This window comes from Pseudophryne corroboree, chromosome 1 (assembly GCF_028390025.1).
Source record: "Pseudophryne corroboree isolate aPseCor3 chromosome 1, aPseCor3.hap2, whole genome shotgun sequence".
NCBI lineage: Eukaryota > Metazoa > Chordata > Amphibia > Anura > Myobatrachidae > Pseudophryne > Pseudophryne corroboree.
Genome location: NC_086444.1, coordinates 982,546,299 through 982,572,611, shown reverse-complemented (window position 1 = coordinate 982,572,611; position 26,313 = coordinate 982,546,299). Strand labels below are relative to the sequence as shown.

Sequence of the window (26,313 nt, the reverse complement as noted above, 5' to 3'; positions counted from 1 at the left end):
GCTGGAGTCAGAAAATCTGACTCGTTGTTTATTCTGTATGCACCCAACAAGCTGGGTGCTCCTGCTTCTAAGCAGACTATTGCTCGTTGGATTTGTAGTACAATTCAGCTTGCACATTCTGTGGCAGGCCTGCCACAGCCAAAATCTGTAAAAGCCCATTCCACAAGGAAGGTGGGCTCATCTTGGGCGGCTGCCCGAGGGGTCTCGGCTTTACAACTTTGCCGAGCAGCTACTTGGTCAGGAGCAAATACGTTTGTAAAATTCTACAAATTTGATACCCTGGCTGAGGAGGACCTGGAGTTCTCTCAATTGGTGCTGCAGAGTCATCCGCACTCTCCCGCCCGTTTGGGAGCTTTGGTATAATCCCCATGGTCCTTACGGAGTCCCCAGCATCCACTAGGACGTCAGAGAAAATAAGAATTTACTTACCGATAATTCTATTTCTCGTAGTCCGTAGTGGATGCTGGGCGCCCATCCCAAGTGCGGATTGTCTGCAATACTGGTACATAGTTATTGTTACCAAAAAATCGGGTTATTGCTGTAGTGAGCCATCTTTTCTAGAGGCTCCTCTGTTATCATGCTGTTAACTGGGTTTAGATCACAAGTTATATGGTGTGATTGGTGTGGCTGGTATGAGTCTTACCCGGGATTCAAAATCCTTCCTTATTGTGTACGCTCGTCCGGGCACAGTATCCTAACTGAGGCTTGGAGGAGGGTCATGGGGGGAGGAGCCAGTGCACACCAGGTAGTTCTAAAGCTTTACTTTTGTGCCCAGTCTCCTGCGGAGCCGCTATTCCCCATGGTCCTTACGGAGTCCCCAGCATCCACTACGGACTACGAGAAATAGAGTTATCGGTAAGTAAATTCTTATTTTATTAATATGGCACAAAATGGGAGAGAGATGAGCTTTATATCCCATCTGTCTGTCGAAAAAATGTTTATCTGTAGACCAGGGCGATACTTTCAGGTTATCACAAGACAATACTGTTGGGATTTTTGGGTCGAGGGCTGCCCTGACCACTATGATGTTTGTATTATGTGTAACGTAGTGGGTATACTGCCTGTGAGGATTAGGGGGATCCACCTTCCCCCGATATAGATTCAAATGCAAAAAGAAAGGTATTCCTCTGGCGCTCCCCCTTACATAAATGTTTAAAATCTACAATTGCTATAAATAATACGTAGAGGGTATTTCTGTAGTATTAATATATTTATTAAAAGTGTTCACATATACAGTTCAAATTTAAATTTGTTCAAATTGATTAATTAAAACCGGTATTCAGTGCCATCATGATGTTCTAGGGGAGTAGGGGACAGTGACCGCCATATCACCTGCAATACCCTTCTAGTTTGCTGGCAAACTACTTCTGCCTCACTCCAATCGGCGCTGAATACACAGCAAGAAGGACAGTAAAGGTTGGAATCATTATAACAGTAGAAACTGTACATTGACTTTTATCCTAGTGGAAACACATTTATAAAGGTAGATTAACTGCTGAAAAAGCGCCTCAGCAGAGGATACATCACATAATTTAAAGTGTATACTAAAACAAAATTCTGAGATTCTGCGCTAGCCGAACAACTATGTGTCGTTGTGTAACAAAGGAGCTAACAAAAGAAAACGGCTGCGCTGAATGTCAGAAATACAATAAAAGGGAGCCAACATATGAAAATATAAAAATGTAATGCACAATAAAAAGGATGTTATAATATGGTAATACCGATAAAACAAAGAACAATGAAATAACCCACAAAACTTGTCTCAAAGTGTCTGTACAACTGGAGGACTTATAATATGTTGCAGCTATAGTGTGAAGCTAAAGTCCATATTCCACCGCTGCCGGTGAACACTGCTGGAAATGTACAAACAATGAACAGAAGGTGCAGTGGTGAGACTCCAATAATAAATGACTTTATATCACCAGTTAAAGTTGTTAATACCTCTCAGGTGGGCTAGTCCGTGTGCCGGGCGTCCCCGGTCGGATGTCCTGCGTTGCCCACAAAAGCTATGCAGCAGAGAGGGGATAAAGTGCTGTGTGCTGTGAAGCTGGCTGAGGCGGCTTGAGTGGTAACAGCCGCTGGAGACGGAAGAGCAGTGAAAAACGTCTCCGTCTGAGTATGCTGGAGTTTGCACCAAAATATGACACCTGAGCAAGGTGTGTGGAGGGGCGGGTCCTAACGCGTTTCGTCACGCTCCACGTGACTTTTTCAAAGGTGAGTTCCTGCCTCCAGATTATCTGGTATTTAAACCCTGTTATACTCAGGGAGAACAGCTGTCTACAATCAATATCAAATTGCAAAACGGGTAGAAACTATTTGATTATGTTGGCTCACTTATAAATATACAGCTCAAATAATGCTTAAACATAGCAGACTTGACTTGCTCAAAAGAAAAATAAAATAAAGGTATGAATAAATAAAAAGATAGAAATAGATCAATATAACCTGATCTATATTAGAAATGCATTATATAGTGAAGAGAGATCGCAATGTATAGCTATAAGGATATAAATGAAACACAAAGAACTTATTATTCCCATGTGCGGGAGCAGAGTATTTAACCCTATATATAGCTCAACATGCTATACCAAAGAGACATTCTTAAAACTAGATTTTTAACCCGTAATCGGTGGGACTCTACATATAATCCGATATCACATATAATTAGAGCATCCAGATATATTATCACAGAAAAAAATATTTATAATAAAGGAATTCGAAAAGACTATGAAAAAAATACAAAATTAAACCATGCCCTATGATAACTTAACTCAAGACACTTTAATGTCCTGGTTCAGATTCGAACTCAGGATCCTTGAGACTGGAGAGTCCGTCGCTTAGCCATGCACACCACTGAGCACACCAAGTGAGCAGTGTGTGCGTTAAGGATATAGCACCATATATTACTTACTCTCTCATATAGTAAGAATAAAGTCAAAACAGGCTTTGATCATATGTATCACTGCGGAATCTGGATAACATGAGTACAGACTCCTAAGATTATACCAGTAAATGAATACAACTAAAATTAGATATAATGTATCCCGCTATTATACTGTTATGATGGGTTGTATTAGGATGAGAATAGGAGCGCTAGTATCAGCGCTACACATACCATAATGCAAAATATAGAGGGTCCATGAGAAAATCATACTGATAAGGCACTGCGATCTTCTCTAGGATATATCTCGGAACCGGTATCCCGGTATCCAATACTTAATTAGTAGTGATATATGATATGCATAACAATTATAAATAATATTGTAAAAAGCATAAACAAAATACAGTATATGTAAATTTATAATAAATAAAACATAGGTATGCATAAATATATGAATATGCATATCTATAGATTATTATGCAATAATGGACTATGAGCAATTAAAAAATGAAGAAGTAAAAAGATAATAATAGAAGGAATACCGGGGAACCTATTAAGATGGATCAAATTCAATACATTCATTTAATCCTTCGGGAGTGAGAGTTCTCAACTTATGGATCCAATAATTCTCCCTGAGGCATAATTTTCTATATCTATCTCCTCCACGAACTGTGGGTTTAATGGTTTCGATACCTATTCATTGTATACCTTCTGGATTTTTCTGATGTTTCTCCAGGAAGTGTCTGGAGACACTGTGAAACACGAAGCCCTTTTGGATGTTACGTTTATGTTCGAGAAATCTGATCCTAAGTTTCCGTGTTGTCCTACCAACATATATTAAATTACATTTACAAACCAATATGTAAATTACAAAGGAACTATTACAGTTGATATGAGAACATATCTCAAATTGTGAAGAATCAGAAGCAAAAAAACTCTTAGTAGTATTCTGAATGTAGGAGCATGTGATGCATTCATTCGCACCGCATTTATAGCATCCTACTATTTTAGGCAGCCATTGATTATTTTTTTAGCAGAGGCTGTGGCATCGTTAATATTTCTTTTATCTATAAAGAGACTTGGAGCAAGGGATTGCTGCAGATTGTTAGATTTTTTTTAAATAACTGACGGAGTATCTTTCAATTCAGATTTAAGTACCTAATCTGTGAGGAGAATGGGGTAATTATTGCAAATAATGTTCCTGATCTTAGAAGAGGAGCAATTGTACTGTGACATGAAATGAGGTTGATCTGATTCAAATCTCAGAGGGTGATTTTTGGATACCAAAATATCTTTTCTATCCAGAGCATCAACCCTTTCGCGTGCAGTTCTAATTAGCTCCACTGGATAACCTCGATTCTGAAGTGATAATGAAAGTTCATCTGCTTGTGATTGGTAATCCAATTTGTCACTACAGTTCCGCTTAATGCGTCTCAATTGTCCGAATGGAATGTTGTTAAGCCATGGTTTGTAGTGTGAACTATTGTAATGTATGAAATCTAAAGTATCAACTTCCTTACGAAACATTTTGGTGGAAATTCTACCATCAACTATGTTAAGGGAAATATCAAGAAAAGAGATGGAAGATTGGTGCGTAGTGCCAGTGAACCGTAAATTAAAATTGTTGTTATTTAATAAATTGATAAAGTGAGATGCTAAAGAAATATCACCATCGAAAATGAAAAACAAGTCATCTATGTAACGGCCATAGTAGACGAGGTCCGCGCCGAAGCTGCGCCCTCAAACGTGGTGGTCCTCAAAGGCACCCATATAAAGGTTGGCGAAGCTCGGCGCGAACCTCGTCCCCATGGCCGTCCCAAGCAACTGTAAATAATAAGATTTGTTAAATACAAAATAATTGTGCGAAAGTATGAATGATATCGAATCCAGTATGAATTTTTGTAACTCAGATTCGATCGAATGAGTTTCTAGAAGAAAACCGGCAATAGTAGATCTACCTTTATGGTGTGGAATATTGGAATAAAGTGCCTGTACATCACAGGTCATAAAGAAAAATGTGCATACTCAGACGGACACGTTTTTCACTGCTCTTCCGCCTCAGTCAGCTTCACAGCACACAGCACTCTGCTGCATAGCTTTTGTGGGCAACGCAGGACATCCGACCGGGGACGCCCGGCACACAGACCAGCCCACCTGAGAGGTATTAACAACTTTAACTGGCGATATAAAGTCATTTATTATTGGAGTCTCACCACTGCACCTTCTGTTCATTGTTTGTACACTTCCAGCAGTGTTCACCGGCAGCTGTGGAATATGGACTTTAGCTTCACACTATAGCTACAACATATTATAAGTCCTCCAGTTGTATAGACACTTTGAGACAAGTTTTGTGGGTTATTTCATTGTTCATTGTTTTATCGGTATTACCATATTATAACATCCTTTTTATTGTGCATTAAATTTTTATATTTTCATATGCTGGCTCCCTTTTATTGTATTTCTGACATTCAGCGCAGCCGTTTTCTTTTGGAAACAAATTTATACCTGTTTAAGATCCAGTGGGTGTGAGTAAGACCGCAGAGTGCGTCACTCCCGCATGAATTCGGATGCCATTTAGGCAGGGGCGGATCCAGAAAAAAATTACAGGGGGGGCACCATAAGGGGCGTGGCTTCGTTGGAATGGGCGTGGCTTCGTTGGAATGGGCGTGGCATTGCAGGAAAAGACTACCTTATACCCCAGTTTTGCAACCTGCACGCCCAGACGTTGGCCACCACAGGAAAGAAAAATAATCCTGATTCATGCCCCTTACATTATTTGTCATTTTTCCTCCTTATAGTAATGCCCAGTATACATTATGCCACATACTGCAATGGCCCTTAGACATTATGCCACACACAATAATGCACATGACACAGTATACACACACCGTAATGCCCCCGACACATTATGCCACAAACCAAATGCCCCCGACACATTATGCCACACACTATAATGCCTGTGACACATTATGACAGGAATTGCAATGCCCGTTATACATTATGCTACACACTGCACTGCCCCTGATACATTATAGCACATACAATGTCTGTGACACATTATGACACACACTGCAATGTCCGTGATACATTATACCACACACTGCAATGCCCGATACATTATAGCACATACAATGCCTGTGACACATTATGCCACACACTGCAATGACCTTGAGACATTATACCACAATGCCCGTGATATAGTATACCATACACCGTAATGCCTGTGACACATACCGCAATGCCCGTTATACCCTATGCCACACACCGCAATGCCCGTTATATATTATGCCACACTGCAATGACCCTGAGACATTATACCACATACCACAATGCCCGTGATATAGTATACCACACACCGTAATGCCTGACACATTATGACACACACCGCAATGTCCGTGATACATTATGCCACACACTGCAATGACCCTGAGACATTATACCACATATCACAATGCCAGCGATATAGTATACCATACACCGTAATGCCTGTGACACATTATGACACACACCGCAATGTCCGTGATACATTATGCCACACACCGTAATGCCCATTACACATTAAGTCCTACAGTAAGGCTTCTAATTACTTTTTAAATACCTGCTCGTTGTCAGGGGTTTCATGCACTGGGTGTCATGCTCGTTGCCAGGGGTTTCATGCTCTTGGTTCCATGCACGGTGCCAGGGGTTTTCATGCTCAGGGTGTCATGCTCGTTGCCAGGGGTTTCATGCACTGGGTGTCATGCTCGTTGCCAGGGGTTTCATTCACTGGGTGTCATGCTCGTTGCCAGGGGTTTCATGCACTGGGTGTCATGCTCGTTGCCAGGGGTTTCATGCACTGGGTGTCATGCTCGTTGCTAGGAGGTAGTCCTTGTTGCTAGGGCTGTGCTCCCAGTGCCACATATGTCCCCAGTGCCAGATATTCCCCCACGGTGCCAGGTACTCACATGCCCCCAGTGCCAAATATAGCCCCCCCCCATGTGCCAGGTACACATATACCCCCCCAGTGCCACATATGCCCCCAGTGCCAGATATTCCCCGACAGTGCCACATATGCCCCCAGTGCCAGATATCCCCCCCCAGTGCTATATATGCCCCCAGTGCCACATATGCCCCAGTGCCAGATATTCCCCCCCAGTGCCACATATGCCCCCAGTGCCAGATATTCCCCCCCCCCAGTGCCACATATGCCCCCATTGCCAGATATTCCCCCCCCCCAGTGCCATATATGCCCCCAGTGCCAGATATTCCCCCCAGTGCCAAATATGCCCCCAGTGCCAGATATTCCCCCCCAGTGCCAGATATGCCCCCTCAGTGCGTCCCCCCCCCGCTTCCTCCGCCGCCGCCGCTTCCTCCGCCGCCGCCGCTCCCCCCGCTCCCCTGCTGTTAGGAGGGACACGGAGGGCACAGCGCACGCCTCCCTGTGTCCCTCCTGGGTCTCCGGCGGCCGCGGGTCACTCTAATAAAGGAAGTGCTCACGAACGGCACTTCCTTTATGAGACCCGCGGCCGCCGGAGACCCAGGAGGGACACAGGGAGGCGTGCGCTGTGCCCTCCGTGTCCCTCCTAACAGCAGCGGAGGAAACGAGACCGCAGACTGACATGCGGACGCTCGTCCGCATGTCAGTCTGCACTAAATCAGTGGCGCCCCCGCAGCCCCTCGCCCCCAAGCCACCGCGAGGGCTGCGGGGGCAGGAGTTACGCCACTGTAACATCCTTCAGGACCAGCAGCAGCAGCCTCATGTCGGGTGGGTGCGCCGCGGCGTGCGCACAAAAGAAAATAAAAAAAAAATACAAAAATCAACTAAAAATGACAGGGGGGGCACGTGCCTTGGTGCCCCCCCCTAAATCCGCCACTGCATTTAGGGTATTCACATCTATTAAGTGTCTTGTTTATGACTAAATGTTGTGTCTTTGTCATTTATGTATGTACCGGTTTTAATTAATCAATTTGAACAAATTTAAATTTGAACTGTATATGTGAACACTTGTAATAAATATATTAATACTATAGAAACACACTCTAAATATTATTTATAGCAATTGCAGATTTTATATATTTATGTAAGGGGGAGCGCCAGAAGAATACCTTTCTTTTTGCATTCATATCACAAGATAATACCTGATAAGGGGCCACATAATTTGAAAGAGATGTCTCCCCTCTTTCATATGTGAGTGACCCCCACATGTACAGATGTTATTATGGGTGTGATAGGGCACATAGTACCATCCCACCCATATATGGAAATTGTGTGTTTTCCATTGTGCAGGGTAATTTTTTCTGTTGATCACCAGACAATATCTACTAGTGGGCCACATAATTTGAAAGAGCAGACTCCTCTCATTCAAATATGGGTGCCCCCAAAGCTGCCGGTGTCATTATGGGGGTAAGAGGACACACAGTGCCCTCCTCACATATGTTTTCCGCTGCGCAGCGTAGCATTATCAGGTGATTAGCAGACAATAAGTACTAAGGGGATCCATCATTTGAAAGAGGGGTTCCCCTCTTTCTAACATCGGAACCCTGATTTCATGGATGCCAATTTTGGGGGAATACCTGGATTCCATGATTTTTCTGCAGTGCAGGGTTTTTATCCTGGTAATCAAATTTCTATAGGCACTAGAGTTGGAGAGATAGAGAGATTTAAAGTCCCTCCCCCCTTTCTTTGACAATATGCCCATGTGCGCCAAGATCACTACTGGTCCTTGCGTCTCTCCACTGGTGATTAGTGCCGGTGAGTAGAAGGATAGTAACCCAGTGGGCACTTTCATGCGGACAACAAGGGGGACTCATCATCTGCAGTTTTAAGTTATATGCAGATGATGAGCGCCACTCATCCTCCACCTTGCCTCTAACATCGGTATTACAGGGTTAGGTGATTTGCTAGGGCCTGACTTTCACCTGGGCTGCTTAACATTTACACATATTAATCTTGTTAATCATATGAATCATGACTATACATTAGGGAACACTGGGTCCGATTCAGACCTGATCGCTGTTGTGCGAAATTGCACAGTGGCCTATTATCGAATGACTGCGCATGCATATGCACTGCAATGCACACGCGCGTCGCCAAACAGCGACAGGATGGTGCGAAAATTTCGATCGCACGGGCGTTCGCAAGGTGATTGACAGGTAGCAGACTTTTGTGGGTGGTAACTGACCGTTTTCTGGGAGTGTCAGGAAAACCGCAGGCGTTCCCAAGCATTTTCAGGGAGGGTGTGGAACGTCAGCTCTGGCCCCGATCAGCCTGATTTCTTCGCACTGGAGGAGTAAGTTTTGAGCTACGCACAGACTGCACACACTGCACAGAATAGGAAAAACATTCGATGGTGAGTGTGATGCGAACGGTATTGCAGCTCTCCGCTGGCTGAGGGGAATTTTCACACAGTGTACACATGCAATCGCACACTTGCACGGGGCAAATTTTCACTACCCCTGGGCGTCCCCTATCTGATCGCAGGACAGTGTAATTTGCAGCACAGCGATCAGGTCTGAATTAGGCCCACTGTTGATTTACATTATGATTAAGGTATTAGACACCCCAAGCCAATACACTTATAATGCTTAGACCCACATTGTAGTGTCAATGAATACCTCAGTGAAAAAATACAAAACTAATGTTTAAAATAAACATAAAGTTAAATTTATTAGAAATGTTTCCACAGTAGTGAATTGTACATATGGGGCCTGATTCAGACCTGATCGCAGCAGCAAAACTGTTCTCTAATGAGCAAAACCATGTGCACTGCAGGTGTGGCAGATATAACGTGCAGAGAGAGTTAGATTTGGATGGTGTGTGTTCAAACTGAAATCTAAATTGCAGTGTAAAAATAAAGCAGCCAGTATTTACCCTGCACAAAAACAATATAACCCACTCAAATCTAACTCTCTCTGCACGTTATATCTCCCCCCCGCAGTGCACATGGTTTTTGCCCATTAGAGAACAATTTTGCTGCTGTGACCAGGTCTGAATCAGGCCCATGGTTACAATGAGTTAAGATAGTATCAGTATACATACATATAACATACAGACACAGAAAGAGTAACATACATTTAAAAGAACATACAACAGATGTGCATACCCTATGGAATTTCTGATAGTGTAGGAGTGAGCGATCTTACTCAGACCCACTTTGGCATATTCACTTTAAATAAATGACCAATTCCCTATTATTCTTATAGGGTTATGTTACTTCAGGGTTCCACAAGTCACAGCATGTCCTTTTAAAACAGATATAGGTTTTCTCACTGTTGCAAACCTTTGTTGGTAATGGATGCTTTTCAATGGTCCAGGTGGAGTGTAGCAGGAATAGTTTGCTGGCAAACCTGAGGGGTATTTTTCATGATATGGCAATCACTGTCCCCCTCTCCTCTCAGTCATCACATTGTAGTGTCTCTCCAGCCCACATCAAAGTATCTCCACTTGCACCTCTTGCCAACACTTGCCACCAATGATGTCAAAGTAAACTTACTGTAACTCTTGAATGCCACTTTGTAGTGTGCAGTCTTCCAGCTTCTTCCAGCTCCTCAGCAAGTTTCAACAGCGTTAAAATGTTATTACAAGATGTCTGCAGCCTAAAAAGTGTAGGTAACTGGTGCCCCTGCCCCCTTCATGGCCCAGCACCCTAGGCTGCAGCCTTATTTGCCTCATGGTTGACCAGGCGCTGAGCATTTAACAAAACCTCTGCTTTACTAAAAGAATTACAGGGATCTATTTGTTGAAAAACAGATATTTCTGGACAATATTGAAGGCATTTTTTGTTTTTCGCATTCTGATTTATTTACCAATTACACCCGGAACAGCATTTGCGCAAACATGCTGATCTGGTGAAGACTTTCTCTTGCGTTATGTGTTCTGCGCATGCATGACTGAGTCAGTAAGTCTGTGCATGCACTGTAAACAATTTGGGTGTTTGCTCTATGCAAGAGCGAGCTGGTAAGGATGCACATTCCAGTCATAATATTTATTGTGCATGATGGGAGATCGTAAAGACTCCAAGTAAGCATAATGCCATCCTATGTTTTTAACAAAAGCTGTGAAAAAGCCGAGCTTGCCCTGGGGACTGCACGAGTATCAGAAGAGAAACGAATCTTAAGATGCTTTGTGATTTCTCCAGAAAGTGGATTTTTGTCACTGCATCTGTCTCTTATATTTTATATTGTTTTTTTTTGTTATAAACAGGACAGCTACTCTCTTTACATAGCGGCAGATTCCTGTTGTTGTTAATAATAATAATAATTATTATTATTATTATTATTATTGTGCCCCATTTGGTACTTTTGGTTGTATAACAGCAAATCTCTGACTATTAGTCCTGACGTGTGGCTGTGGTGAGTAACAGGCTGTGCTGTCCTTGGTGGCCATATTTGCATTTCTACTTGGACATTCATTTATGACACAATCCAACTGACACTACTAAAAGTCATATTACATATTGATCTTATACCCAGCAAGACACAAAATATGACAGATAAGATTAATAAGAATTGAAGTGGGTGCTAGCCTTTCAGTGTGATGAGATTGTGTGTTGCTGCTGTTCCCAGAACATACAGGGCTTAATTCAAAGGTGCATTCTACTGTGTCCGCTCTTGTGTCTGTTGGCAGAGTCATGGCTGTAATAATATGCAATTACTAGTGTCAGCCATCCCCTTGTGTACAGGTGTGTGCCTGATTGTTCAAGCACTGAGACAACCAACTTTCACACCACAACTGACCCTTAACATGCCAACATGCACATGCCGTGTGGCAGGTGCAGTTTTCCCATCCGAGTATGGTCTGTGTGTGGCAGTGGCAATGCATCTGAGAATGCAGCCGCTTACACTGTGATGTGCCCATGAGACTGACTTTTTTTGCATTCACCTCAGGCCACTGCCCAGTCACTATCTGCAATATGCCATCACTTTGCTGCTCCATTCCTAATATGGTCTGTCCTGATTGCAACAGCAGCAGCTCTGTGAGAACTCTCTGTGATTCGCTGTAGGTGTTCTCTGAATATTTTGCGCATACGCAGTGGCAAATAATCGCTCAACTACATAACCACTGGCATTGTGTGCTGTTTGCCTCTACATTAGCCTCTTAATCTGGCCCACAGCCCTTGAAACATGAATTAGAGCAAAGGGGTAAACCGAAAAAACATTATACAATATACAGTTAATTATGTATCTAGCAGATGAAATCACTGGGTAGCTGGTAAACTAGATAATCTAGCTGTTGGCTGATGCCAGTATCTGGGAACGGTGATTGATATGAGGTCAATTCAAAACATTGCAGACCACTTTGATCTGTGCAGATATGACATCTAGGTAACAGCCATGGAGGTAAACAAAAACAATATTGCTGAACACGAATGACAAAAATATAGGGCGGTACACAATTCTTTTCACCCCCTTCCACACCGGTTCTGTTCCTGCTGATGGGCGTGGTATAATCATTTCATCTCGCTACCCCCGGGGTAGCGAGGGCGCCCAATCCTTTACGCAGCTAAACCTGATTACTATGGGCGCGATGTATGCAATAACGGGGATCACTTTAGAAAGGAAATTGAGTGTGATATATCATTTGAATACCGCCCGTAAACATGATATGCAAATAAAGAGCTTTCAACGTGGCATTAATGCTAAACTTGGCAATGTGCTAACAGTAACTATTCAGTGTACAGATGTTTGCTCTTACATCTTTGCTCTACAAGTCGTGTTACACTTAAAGCGTGAGTGCCATGTGACTCGGTAGCGCCAAGTGTCTTTTTTTTATTTTTTTTCATGAAAATTCGTCTTAGACGCAAAGTAATGTAGTAGGACACATAAGCTTCTGCTGATTAAAATGATATGTAGCATGCCTATATTCAGCGAGTGACTGCAAATGTATTTGCTAACAAAATGCTATGCTACATGGCATTTTGGATGCAGATAGAGCCGCAATTACATAAATATTATAGGCATGCTGCATATCATTTTACTAAGCAGAAGCTGCTTGTACAGTGTATTACATTACTTTGCATCTAAGATATTTTCAGGGGAAAACGCAAAAAAAGATGCTCAGCGCTACGGAGTCCCACCACGGCATAGCGCGACTTCAAGAGCTGTTTAGCGTGACTGCAGCAAGGATGTAAGAGGACACATCTATGAGATGTAGTTATGTGACCAGCGGTCACAATACCAACTGCTACATCCCGCCCCCCTCTAAATCCCGACAGTTGGCATGCCGACTAGCAGGGACTATTCCCACTTGTGGGTGTCCACGACACCCATAGAGTGGGAACCGAGCCCACAAGGGGCTTTGTTGCGCTTGCCCCCCGCCGGCGATCTGCTGCCGGGATCCCACGGTCAGTATGCTGACTGTCGGGATCCCCAGTGCCGGTAAGCCATACCCAACCCCACATCTATATAGCAAAGAAACGTTACCACTAGCCAAAAAGAGGCACCGCTGCATTACAGGCTCCCAGATAACATCTCCCTATTTGGAGACCTGGGGCTACATTTACTAAAGGTTGATTTAAATAAATGTTTACATTGATTTAAATTGATGTTTCAGGGGCTAAATCACACATTTACTAACATTTGTAAATAAATATAAAAAATTGTCTGTAAATAAATGTGACTTTTACCCCTGAGACACAACATCAATTTAGATCAATTTAAAAATGTATTAAAGTTGATTTTTTTGTAAATTTGCCCTGTGGGCTTCAAATTTACCAAGCTACCCAGTAAGTAATTTGCTTGTTGTTGGAACTTGTTGCATTTCACTTTTTAGATGTTTGTCAGTGTGTGTATTTATACATCTTAATCTATTTAATTTAGTAACATGTATGGTAACTTTCTTCTGAAAAATCTTGAACTACAGTCTCTACTACATATTTTATGTGCTGCTTTCCTGCGTTCTCTTCACAATTTACTATTCACCATCACTTTTGATATCACCTTGGGTGTTATATTTGCAGTTTTAACCAGATTAATAAAAGTTATGTTTATGTGTCCTAAGCAATATTTAGCTGTCCTCACAGACATGCACAATCACACTGGGTGCTCTAATTTATGGCTGACTCATTTAAAAAAAATGTCACCTGTTATGTATTACTTGACTGGATTCTGAGAAGATACTTGGAAACACTGCACCTAAATTGAACCTGTCAAATACACAAACTGGGGGCTGATCTAATAATTATAAATACTTCATGTCAGAGTTCATGCATATTAGTTAGACATTGCATTAGTAATGTCACTAGTTCCAAGAAAATTGCACAACGTTAATGTCTCAACTGTGTGTAGAAAACAGCCCCAATTTAAGAGTACCCACATATCCAAAGTGAAGAAAAACTCTACTGGAATGAGCATTCTTCCTAAAAGTATCTCTTGGTACTGGCCAGAAATATTAAGTCATTGAGTGGTCTTACACGTGCCATGGGTTATAGAGAAGGGGGGGGGGGGCTGATGAAAAGAAGGTTGATTATCAGTCACAACCCTTCAAATATGCAATGCCGCACAAGCTGAGAGTGCAGGGAGGCAGGCCGGAGGAGGGGGAGGCGAGGCCAGCAGTAGGACACAGATGGGTCCGTAGGAGAAGAGATGCAGGATGGGGAAGAAGAGATGGGTGGGCTGGAAAAGGGGAAGGCGGAGCCAGGAGGAGAACACCGGCACGCTATGAAACGGAGGGAGACATACAGAAAAGAGGAGGTTGATGGAAGGAAGTGGAGGTAAAGCTGGGAGAAGGATTAATGCGGTTGAGTAGAAGAGGCAGGCGTGAGGAGGAGATAGGAGCCTGGGGTTGTACAGAGAATATGTAATTATCATTATTAAATTACAGTATCTTTCTCTCTCACCCAGAGTCTGATGTTAGTGGGATGCTGCTTTGAGATGGCATCTATTTATGGTGGTAGTGGCGGGGGAAATGCACCAGCTAAAATCTTACCTAGGGGGCACCAAATTGGTCAGGGCCATTCCTGCTGACATATGGCTTAATGTTGATAGTTTAAGGAAAGAACGTTTTTTTGAAGAGCAAAACAAAATATTTCCCTGTATTGAAGTGCTAAATATTGCTTTCTCTTATGTGCTAGAGGATACTGGGGATCCATTTAGTACCATGGGGTATAGATGGGTCCACTAGGAGCCATGGGCACTTTAAGAATTTGATATTGTGGGCTGGCTCCTCCCTCTATGCCCGTCCTACCACTCAGATTAGAAAATGTGCCCGGAGGAGCCGGTCATGCTTATGGAAGCTCCTGAAGAGTTTTCTGCATTTATTTTTCTGTTTGTTGTTTTCAGGCAGGACTGGATGGCACCAGCCTGCCTGCTTAGCGGGACTTAGAGGGGACACGGCCCAACCTCTTGAAAGGTTAATGGTCCCGTTCCCCGCTGATAGGACACTAGCTCCTGAGGGAACTATTCGCAAGCCCCACCATGGCGAGCGTACATTCCCGCAGCACGCCGCCACCCCTAATAGAGCCAGAAGAGTGAAGAGTGGTGAGTACTAAGCCGGCGTCCCGGTTAGCGGGTCATCGGCCATTGTGGTGGTATGATGGTACGGAGACACACGGCTTCTAACCGGGGCGGATTGCGTCTCCAGACTCATTACACAACTGCATCGGAGTACACTGTACACAGTACCCACACCGGCAAACAAAGCCTTAAAACGGATCTGTTTCCATTTTAAGCACAAAATTACCTCAGCCAGTATAAAAAAAGTGGGAAGACTGTGCGCCATTGAGGAGGCGGGGCTTCACTATGAGCGGATCCAGCAGCTCACCAGCGCCATTTTCCCTCTGCAGTGGACACAGACGCTGACTGACAGGGACGTGCATCCGCTCCGGTGTGACTCTAGATTACCTCAGCGGTACCAGGGGGTCATAGCAGGGGGTAGCGATTATTAGTGTACTAAGTCCCCAATCTGGGTACTTAGTCTGCGACCCGGCTAAGCTTGGCATTAGCAATAAGGGCGCTGTGTGCTGGCTCCAAAATATATGTGTGTCTCCCTGGAAGGGCTCTTTGTGGGTAAATTAACCTTTTCCTGTGTGTGTGGCTGTCACATTTACAATATGTCAGGCAAAGAGTATGTTTCATGTATGGCAGAGTGTTCCTATTCCCCAGGGAGCTCACTACTGTGTACTCAGTGTAGTGCACATTCTCAGACTAGCTGGGCTGAACCAGCATGGCTGGATTCCATTAAAGGAATGATTTCCAATATCTGTACTAAATTGTCCCGCAATGAGAAAGAGACGCAATACTTAAGACAGTTTGTGGATGAGATTATGAACAGAGACTCAGTCCCCAAACAAGCATCTCAGTCCCATGTCATTTGTCCACAAAAACAAACTCTGGCCTATATCTTGCAGTCTGACTCTGACGCTGAGGGGTCAGACATGGAGGAGGGGGAGGTGGATTCAGAAGGGGGGGACGCTGCTCTGTCACAAGGGATACAGGCTCTCATAGAGGCTATCAGAGACAATCTGCAAATTCCTGATAAGGTGACAGAGGAGTGTGAGGAATCTTATTTTAATGTAAAAAAGAAGTCTTCAGTCACTTTTCCTGTGTCAAAGGAATTTAATACTCTGTTTGAAGAACCATGGGTTAATCCTGATAAGAAATTTCAAATCCCTAAAAGGTTACTCTCATCTTTTTCTTTTCCTCCTGAGGATAGGAAAAAATGGGAAACTCCACCGATAGTGGATGCATCAGTGTCCAGGTTGTAACGAAAAATTGTATTACCTGTCCCTGGTGCAGCCTCCCTGAAAGACGCAGCTGATCGTAAAATTGAGACTACACTCAAATCCTTGTATATGGCTGCTGGGGTGGCCCAGAGACCCACTATAGCATGTGCATGGATTACTAAAGCCATTGCTAAATGGTCGGGTAACCTCATTGAAGGGTTGGATTCCTTATCTAGGGTGGAGATTGTGTTACTCCTGCAACATATACAGGACTCTGCAAACTTTATGGTGGAAGCCATAAAAGAAGTACTGTAGGTTTGCTTAATGCAGGCACCACTGCTATGGCAGTGTCAGCACGCAGTGGACTGTGGACGCGGACTCCAGGAAAGGCGTGGAAGGCCTACCGTTCACAGGAGAGGCCTTATTTGGAGATGAACTAGACAAATGGATCTCCAGACCTACTGTGGGTAAGTCCACATATCTTCCTTCTGCAGCTCTCCCACCCAGAAAGACCTACTCAGGACCTACTCTACAGTCCTTTCGGACTGCCAAGTTTAAGGACAAAGCCAGAGGCTCTTCTACAGCCAACAGAGGCGCTAGAGGTAAACCACGCAAACCAGCAACTGTCGGCTCTTAGGAACTGAGCTCCAGCTCTGCTTCCTTAAAGCCTTCTGCATGACGGTGGACAGCGATGCCTGGAAGACTGGCAGGCGTGAGCCCGACTAAAAAGTTTCAGTCACATCTGGACAACATCATGCCAGGATCCCTGAGTCATAGATCTTATTTACCAGGGATACAGACTGGAGTTTCAGGAGCTCCCACCTCACAGATTGTTCAAATCAAGCTTACCAGTTTCACAAGAGGCAAGTATACAGGATGCCATTCAAAAACTGGTACAGACTCATGTTATTGTTCCAGTTCCACCTCATCTCCAAAACAAGGGATAATATTCCAACTTGTTTGTGGTACCGAAACCGGACGGTTCGGTAAGGCCGATTTTGAATCTAAAATCGTTGAACCCGTACTTACGTGTGTTCAATTTCAAGATGGAGTCTCTGAGAGCAGTGCTCTCAGGTCTGGAGGAGAGGGAATTCCTAGTGTCTCTGGATATCAAGGATGCGTACCTTCACATTCCGATCTGGCTGCCTCACCAGGCTTATCTACGATTTGCACTGCAGGACTGTCACTACCAGTTCCAGGCCCTTCCTTTTGGTCTCCAAAGGGTGTTCACCAAGGTGATAGCAGAGATGATGTTTCTCCTTTGCAAGCAGGGAGTGAACATAATTACGTACCTGGACGATCTTCTGATAAAGGCACCGTCCAGGCAGAGGTTGTTGAACAGCATTGGCCTCACAACTAAACTACTCCTGGATAACGGGTAAATTCTAAATCTTCCAAAATCTCACTTAGAACCAACTCGGAGGCTCCCTCTTCTGGGAATGATACTGGGCACACAGTCTCAGAAAGTTTTTCTTCCATTGGAAAAGGCACTGGTATCCAGTCAATGGTTGGGGATGTCCTGAAACCAACCCGGATATTGGTGCTTCTATGCATTCGCCTTCTGGGGAAAATGGTAGACTCTTACGAGGCTCTTCAGTACGGAAGGTTTCATGCAAGAACCTTCCAGCTCGATCTGTTGGACAAATGGTCCGGATCACATCTTTACATGCACCAGAGGATCCGTCTGTCGCCAAAGGCCAGGATCTCCCTTCTGTGGTGGCTACAGACTTCTCACCTAATCGAGGGCCGACGGTTTGGGATTCAGAATTGGATTCTGCTAACTACAGACGCAAGCCTCAGAGGTTGGGGAGCAGTCACCCAGGGGGTGCAGTTTCAAGGAAGATGGTCAAGTCAGGAAGTCGTCCTTCCAATCAACATTCTGGAACTCAGGGCTATATACAACGCCCTTCTGCAGGCCTCATATCTTCATATCAAGATCGGGCCATTTAGGTCCAGTCGGACAATGTGACGGCAGTGACGTACACAAACCGGCAGGGCGGAATGAAAAGCAGAGCAGCAATGTCAGAGGTGTCAAGAATTCTCCTCTGGGCAGAAAAACACACTGCAGCATTGTCGGTGGTCTTCTTTCGGGGAGTAGACAACTGGAAAGCAGACTTCCTCAGCAGAAATTACCTGCACCTGGGGGAGTGGGGCTTTCATCTGGAGGTGTTCAGGTGCTTGACACGTCGATGGGGATGTCCACAAATCGACATGATGGCCTCTTGTCTCAACAAGAAGCTCAAGTGGTATTGTTCCAGGTCGAGAGACCCACAGGCAGTGACGGTAGATGCTCTGACGACTCCATGGGTCTATCAGATGGTGTACGTTTTTCCTCCACTTCCTCTGATCCCAAGAATTCTGAAAAGGATAAGAAGGGAAAAGGTTCAAGCAATTCTCATTGCTCCGGACTGGCCAAGAAGGGCCTGGTACGCAGACCTTCTGGAGATGCTCTTAGAAAATCCGTGGCCTCTACCTCTTTGTGAGGATCTTCTGCAACAGGGCCCATTCCTCTATCAAGACTTACCACAGCTACTTTTGACGGCATGGAAGTTGGGCAGCTGATTCTAGCCAGGAGAGGCATCCCTGACAAGGTCATCCCGACTATGATCCAAGCAAGGAAGGGGGTAACGTCTAAACATTACCACTGTATTTGGAAGAAATACGTCTCCTGGTGTGAGAACAGAAAATATTCTGCGGTAGATTTTCATCTGGGACGTTTCCTGCTTTTTCTGCAGTCGGGGGTGGATGTTGGCCTACGTCTGGGCTCCATAAAAGTCCAGATTTCGGCCTTGTCCATTTTCATTCAGAAACAATTGGCTTCTCTTCCTGAGGTCCAGACATTCTTGAAGGGTGTTCTGCACATCCAACCTTCCTTTGTGCCTCCCACAGCACCTTGGGATCTCAATTTAGTGCTGCAGTTCCTCCAATCGAACTGGTTTGAACCGTTACAGGAGGTAGACATAAAATATCTTACGTGGAAGACCGTCACACTGTTGGCCTTGGCTTCAGAAAGACGTGTGTCGTAGCTGGGGGCGTTATCTCATAAGAGCCCATATTTAATTTTCCATGAGGACAGAGCTGAACTCAGGACACATCAGCAATTTCTTCCTAAGGTGGTGTCTGCGTTTCACATCAACCAACATATTGTGGTTCCGGTTGTTACCGACACCTCTGCTTCTTCAAAGTCTTTGGATGTTGTGAGGGCTTTGAAGGTCTATGTGAAAAGAAAAGCTCGTTACAGGAAATCGGACTCGCTGTTTGTTCTTTACGATCCCAATAAGATTGGGTGTCCTGCTTCAAAGCATTCGATTGCGTGCTGGATCAGGCATGCTTATTCCACGGCAGGATTTCCAGTTCCTAAATCTGTACAGGCCCACTCGACTAGGTCAGTGGGTTCTTCTTGGGCAGCTGCCCGGGGTGTCTCGGCCTTACAGCTCTGCCGAGCAGCTACTTGGTCAGGTTCGAACACGTTTGCTAAGTTCTACAAGTTCGATACCTTGGCCTCTGAGGACCTTCAGTTTGGTCAATCAGTCCTGCAGGAACCTCAGCACTCTCCCACCTGGTTTGGGAGCTTTGGTACTTCCCCATTTTACTAAATGTATCCCCAGTATCCTCTAGGATGTAAGAGAAAATAGGATTTTAATTACCTACCGGTAAATCCTTTTCTCATAGTCCGTAGAGGATACTGGGCGCCCGCCCGGTGCTTCGTTCTTTGTGCACTGTTACTTGGTTAAGTATTGTTGTCTGGTTCAGCTGTTGTTGTACCTGTTCCAAGTTTGGTTAGCATAGCTTTCCTCTTGTTTGTGTATGCTGGTTTGGAATCTCTCCACTATCCTTTTATATCCTTCTCTCAAAGTATGTCCGTCTCCTTGGGCACAGTTTCCTTGACTGAGTCTGGTAGGAGGGGCATAGAGTGAGGAGCCAGCCCACAATATCAAATTCTTAAAGTGCCCATGGCTCCTAGTGGACCCGTCTATACCCCATGGTACTAAATGGATCCCCAGTATCCTCTACGGACTACGAGAAAAGAATTTACCGGTAGGTAATTAAAATCCTATTTTGTTGTTGTACCCTCTTCCAGGTGACAGTGGAGGAAGTGATGACGACGACTGCTTATCTGGACTTGTTTCTACGTAGTGTCTCAGAACCGACATTGCTGAAGATTTTTCTACGCTTCATTTTCCTCTACCAGCATGAAAAAGTCCAAATCCTGGACACATTGGTCAGCCGAATCAACACACCATTTCGGGTACAGACTTAAAAACAATAGATTATATTTTAAAGACTACCCAGCTAAAATTAAAGAATAGTTTAGAATAGAGGGGGTAATTCCAAGTTGATCGCAGCAGAATTTTTTTTAGCAGTTGGGCAAAACCATGTGCACTGCAGGTGTGGGAGATATAACATTTGCAGAGAGAGTTAAATTTGGGTGGGTTATTTTATTTCTGTGCAGGGTAAATACTGGCTGCTTTATTTTTACACTGCAAATTAGATTGCAGATTGAACACACCACACCCAAATCTAACTCTCTCTGCACATGTTATATCTGCCTCTCCTGCAGTGCACATGGTTTTGCCCAAATGCTAAAAAATTTCCTGCTGCGATCAACTTGGAATTAGCCCCAGAGTTCAGTATGTTAAGCTTAAATATACTGTATTTAATATTATTTACCAGTGGTGCTGTGTTCTTTTGATCTAACGGTCCCTCAGATGCTTCCTACTGTATTTCCCTCAAAGCTGCTACTACTTCCTAGATATTATTACTGTTGTTGATTTGTTAGGTGTCACAGTGCGTTGTACCCCCCTACAGTGGGGTACACAGAGCATACAATAAACAGGAACATCCAAGGTATGCAAAATAAAGGCAGATGTGAAAAAAGGTAGTTAGGGCCCTACCAGTGATAGCGTACAACCAAGTGGAAGAAAGTCAGAGCTGTCACAAGGAGCGAGTGTGATTCAGAGAGGAGAGTGGGACAGTAGCAAGGGTACCACTTTCAAATGGGCAGCAGTTGTGTGGATAACCTTACCTGATAATAAATAATTCTGCCATCCCCTTTCAAACTCAATGGCAGATGTAAAATATGGGGTAACTCCGTGCTAAGTAGAGATTGAAAAAGGCACACTACCAGCAGGGCATTCAACTAAGATTTTAAATCAGCCACTTTGAAAAGTTTGGTAGGTTTGGGGGACAAAAGATTAGAGTTATAAGTACACAAGTAAAGTTTACAATACCTTACACATATGCCATTAGAGCCACACAAGCCTCTTTAAATGCCATCAGATTGGTCTTCCACATACCAACTTGTCACACATGTTCCCATGCCACCAGCATGTCACACATGTGCCCATGCACACCAGCTTGTCACACCTGTTCACATGCACAGCAACTATGACAGTATAGCCCCTTATTCACATTTTTCCACAGTAGAGCCCCTTTTTCACATTATGCCACACAGTAGTGCCCCTCATTCACTTGATGCCACACATTATTGCCAATACGCATTATGCAACATGGTTGTGCCTCTTCTTCACTTTATTCACGTTATGCAACACAGTAGTGACCCTTTTACATTCTATATAGACATTAAGATGATGTCAAATGTGTTTCATTTCCTGCCTGGAGAATGCACTGCTACCCCTGCTGAATATGGAGGTTGTCATATTCCTCATTGTCCCCTGTACAGTCATTCACTGTGACTTGTGGTTGAAATTTAGGCCATCACACCCCTAATGTGCTCACATGCCTAACGGGGACACTACCAATGCTGGTGTTGGGCACTAGAGGCTGTTATGTTTGACTGACTAATCCAATTAGAATCATCCTAATTCTTCTTGGTTATTACTGTCATACGTGACAGCCAATGGAAACAGCCATGGCTTCAGTGCAGCAAGCCAATAAGAATAAGCCTGATTCTTGTTGGCTGCTGCTGGCTGCTGCACATCACCAGGATCAGTTTACCATGCCATGGGCCAGTTGAAAGCCCTGGTATATACAGTAGTTTATCTCCTTTCCCTGGTGAATGTTTCCTGTTTCTCTACTGAATAAGGCAACTCTGACTGTACACTTCTCCAAGGACCTTCACCAGGGTGTTAGTACTTCTAATGTCACTATCAGGAAAAAAAAGAATATGGCAAGATACCTAAGGCAGGACAGTACAGTTTATGTTCCTACAGGGACATTGTGCTATCATCAATACAGAAAAACTACATCTGGCGTCATCTCAATAACAACATTTCTTAGGAGTATAGATTGAAAGACTTAAAAAACTCAACAACTAGCTTAGGTGTATGCAACCCTTGGCAATAGTGCCACAAGTTGTCACTTGAGAGGTTTTGAATGGTACTTGTGGGGTCAGTCCCTCTCCTACTGCACAAGCTGCTCCTCCCCTCCTGCTCCACATACCTCCCTCACAGAGGAGACTTTTTTGGTGCTCTTTCTAGACTTTCTCCAAAAAGGAGAACAAAACGTGGCATGCCAAGTGAAACCTGGGCCTCTGGTGAGTGAGCTCTAACATACCATCTATGTAAGTTGCCTTTGTTTTATTTGTAAGCTACAGTGTTCATTCACTGGTCTTGTGTGTTCATTTACTGGCATTGTGTGTTCAATGTCTGCATTTCTCCTGGTTTTATTTGGTTGTAAAATTCTAACTTTTGCTACAGTCTTTAAAACCAGTTTCTTAAAAAAGTAGAAATATTAATGATGATGGTACATATCACAAAATGGAATTTATGTTGTATTTCCTACATAGGCCATCCATATAAACAGGAAAACTCCCTTAACTGTTCATTCACTGGACAATTCACTCTATATGATGTTCAGTTTGGAAAATAAATACTTAAAAAATATTTTTTCTTTTGCATTTTTAATGCTGATTATATTTAGCCCGCAATCTTCTTTCATTTACTGATTGGTTGCGTCCAATATGTCACGGCTGCCAAGGAGTTTGAAAAGGAAATTGTAGAATTAATGCTATTAATTTTATATCCTTGCAGTGCTTCATGGAAACCAAATCTTCCCATCCTTGTTACCTGCATTTTTGTAGGACACCTTGGGATGGACCAGTGATACACGGAATGGCAGTTGCTCAAATCAATTTACTGGCCCATCACAAGTGTATATAAAGGAGGCATCAATCTAGACTAAACAAGACAAACAAATTACCCCAGCACACCATAAAGGAACAGCAAAAGAGACATACATCCTACATGCAGAGATCTGTATTACATCTATTTGCAAACATATGGTAAACCACCTGGCAACCAAAGGTGTCTCTCCCCTGGTGGTCCTACACTACATGATAATAGCACCACTTTGGGTCATACATTTATGTATTTTTAAATTGAGAGTCATCTCACCTGAAAGCACCCCAGGATCCTCCAATATAGCACTACAAGGTTCAGCATACTCTCCAACTACTGATCCCATTCATTCCTCTCAGAACAGTGATATACAGAATGATAGTTGCTCAAATCAATGTATTGGTCCATCACAGGTGCCTGTAACAGAGGAGTTAATCTAGACTAGAAAAAGAAAATTCCTATAGGGAGAAGGAGTCACACTGTAACTTCTGGAGGTGTTTCTTTTCCTGTGGTGTATGATTCGGACGTGCCCAAAAGTCTTTTTCTCTCAAAATGTGCCATTTACATGTGCTGTTGGTTGAATTGGCAACCAAATACTAAAATTAATTCATTTGTTTTAACCGCACAGCAACCACTTAACTGGCATGGTCAGATCACACGTGACCACGCCACCCACGCTATGTCCCCCATTTTTTGAAGAGGAGTTCCGTTCTGCAGATGTGCATAATATAACATTTAAATATTTTTTATAAAATACATTTTAAACTATATTACATAAAGTTTTATTTATTTATTTTTTTTAAACAATGTTATGAACGGTTTTAAAGGGAAAAATCATCAGTTAAGTGGTTAAAGGTAGTGATGTGCACCGGACATTTTTCGGGTTTTGTGTTTTGGTTTTGGATTCGGTTCCTCGGCCATATTTTGGATTCGGACGCGTTTTGGCAAAACCTCCCTGAAAATTTTTTGTCGGATTCGGGTGTGTTTTGGATTCGTTTTTTTTTTTACAAAAAACCCTCAAAACAGCTTAAATCATAGAATTTGGGGGTCATTTTGATCCCATAGTATTATTAACCTCAATAACCATAATTTCCACTCATTTTCAGTCTATTCTGAACACCTCACAATATTATTTTTAGTCCTAAAATTTGCACAGAGGTCGCTGGATGGCTAAGCTAAGCGACCCAAGTGGCCGACACAAACACCTGGCCCATCTAGGAGTGGCACTGCAGTGTCAGACAGGATGGCACTTCAAAAAAATTGTCCCCAAACAGCACATGATGCAAAGAAAAATGAAAGAAAAAAGAGGTGCAAGATGGAATTGTCCTTGGGCCCTCCCACCCGGGCCCTCCCACCCACCCTTATGTTGTATAAACAGGACATGCACACTTTAACGAACCCATCATTGCCACACGACTGTGACTGAAATGACTGGTTGGTTTGGGCCCCCACCAAAAAAAAGAAGCAATCAATCTCTCCTTGCACAAACTGGCTCTACAGAGGCAAGATGTCCACCTCATCATCATCCTCCGATTCCTCATCCCTTTCACTGTGTACACCCCCCTCCTCACAGATTATTAATTCGTCCCCACTGGAATCCACCATCTCAGGTCCCTGTGTACTTTCTGGAGGCAATTGCTGCTGGTGAATGTCTCCACGGAGGAATTGATTATAATTCATTTTGATGAACATCATCTTCTCCACATTTTCTTGAAGTAACCTCGTACGCCGATTGCTGACAAGGTGAGCGGCTGCACTAAACACTGGAGGGAGGGCAATTTAGGTAGAATAAAGCCATTTTGTGCAAGGGCCTCCAAATTGCCTCTTTTTCCTGCCAGTATACGTACGGACTGTCTGACGTGCCTACTTGGATGCGGTCACTCATATAATCCTCCACCATTCTTTCAATGGTGAGAGAATCATATGCAGTGACAGTAGACGACATGTCAGTAATCGTTGGCAGGTCCTTCAGTCCGGACCAGATGTCAGCACTCGCTCCAGACTGCCCTGCATCACCGCCAGCGGGTGGGCTCGGAATTCTTAGCCTTTTCCTCGCACCCCCAGTTGCGGGAGAATGTGAAGGAGGAGATGTTGACGGGTCACGTTCCGCTTGACTTGACAATTTTCTCACCAGCAGGTCTTTGTCCCACATGCCTAGCGGAATCGCTCTGTTTTAGCTCCTCCTTCAATGTCTCCAGCTTCTTCTGCAAAAGCCTGATGAGGGGAATGACCTGACTCAGGATGGCAGTGTCTGAACTGACTTCACGTGTGGCAAGTTCAAAGGGTTGCAGAACCTTGCACAACGTTGAAATCATTCTCCACTGCGCTTGAGTCAGGTGCATTCCCCCTCCTTTGCCTATATCGTGGGCAGATGTATAGGCTTGAATGGTCTTTTGCTGCTCCTCCATCCTCTGAAGCATATAGAGGGTTGAATTCCACCTCGTTACCACCTCTTGCTTCAGATGATGGCAGGGCAGGTTCAGGAATGTTTGGTGGTGCTCCAGTCTTCGGCACGCGGTGGCTGAATGCCGAAAGTGGCCCGCAATTCTTCGGGCCACCGACAGCATCTCTTGCACGCCCCTGTCGTTTTTTAAATAATTCTGCACCACCAGATTCAATGTATGTGCAAAACATGGGACGTGCTGGAATTTGCCCAGATGTAATGCACGCACAATATTGCTGGCGTTGTCCGATGTCACAAATCCCCAGGAGA

The 26,313-nt window shown here is 43.9% G+C and overlaps 1 protein-coding gene across 5 annotated transcripts in view; it reads left to right on the top strand.

Annotated features, from left to right (window-relative positions):
* Positions 1 to 26,313, top strand: part of FHIP1A (FHF complex subunit HOOK interacting protein 1A) — a 662,899-nt gene that overhangs the window by 566,085 nt on the left and 70,501 nt on the right. For all 5 annotated transcript variants that reach the window (XM_063920560.1, XM_063920559.1, XM_063920561.1 and 2 more), the window contains one exon: positions 20,603 to 20,770. In XM_063920560.1, the coding sequence (XP_063776630.1) occupies positions 20,603 to 20,770 (168 nt within the window). The remainder of the gene's footprint in view (positions 1 to 20,602; positions 20,771 to 26,313) is intronic.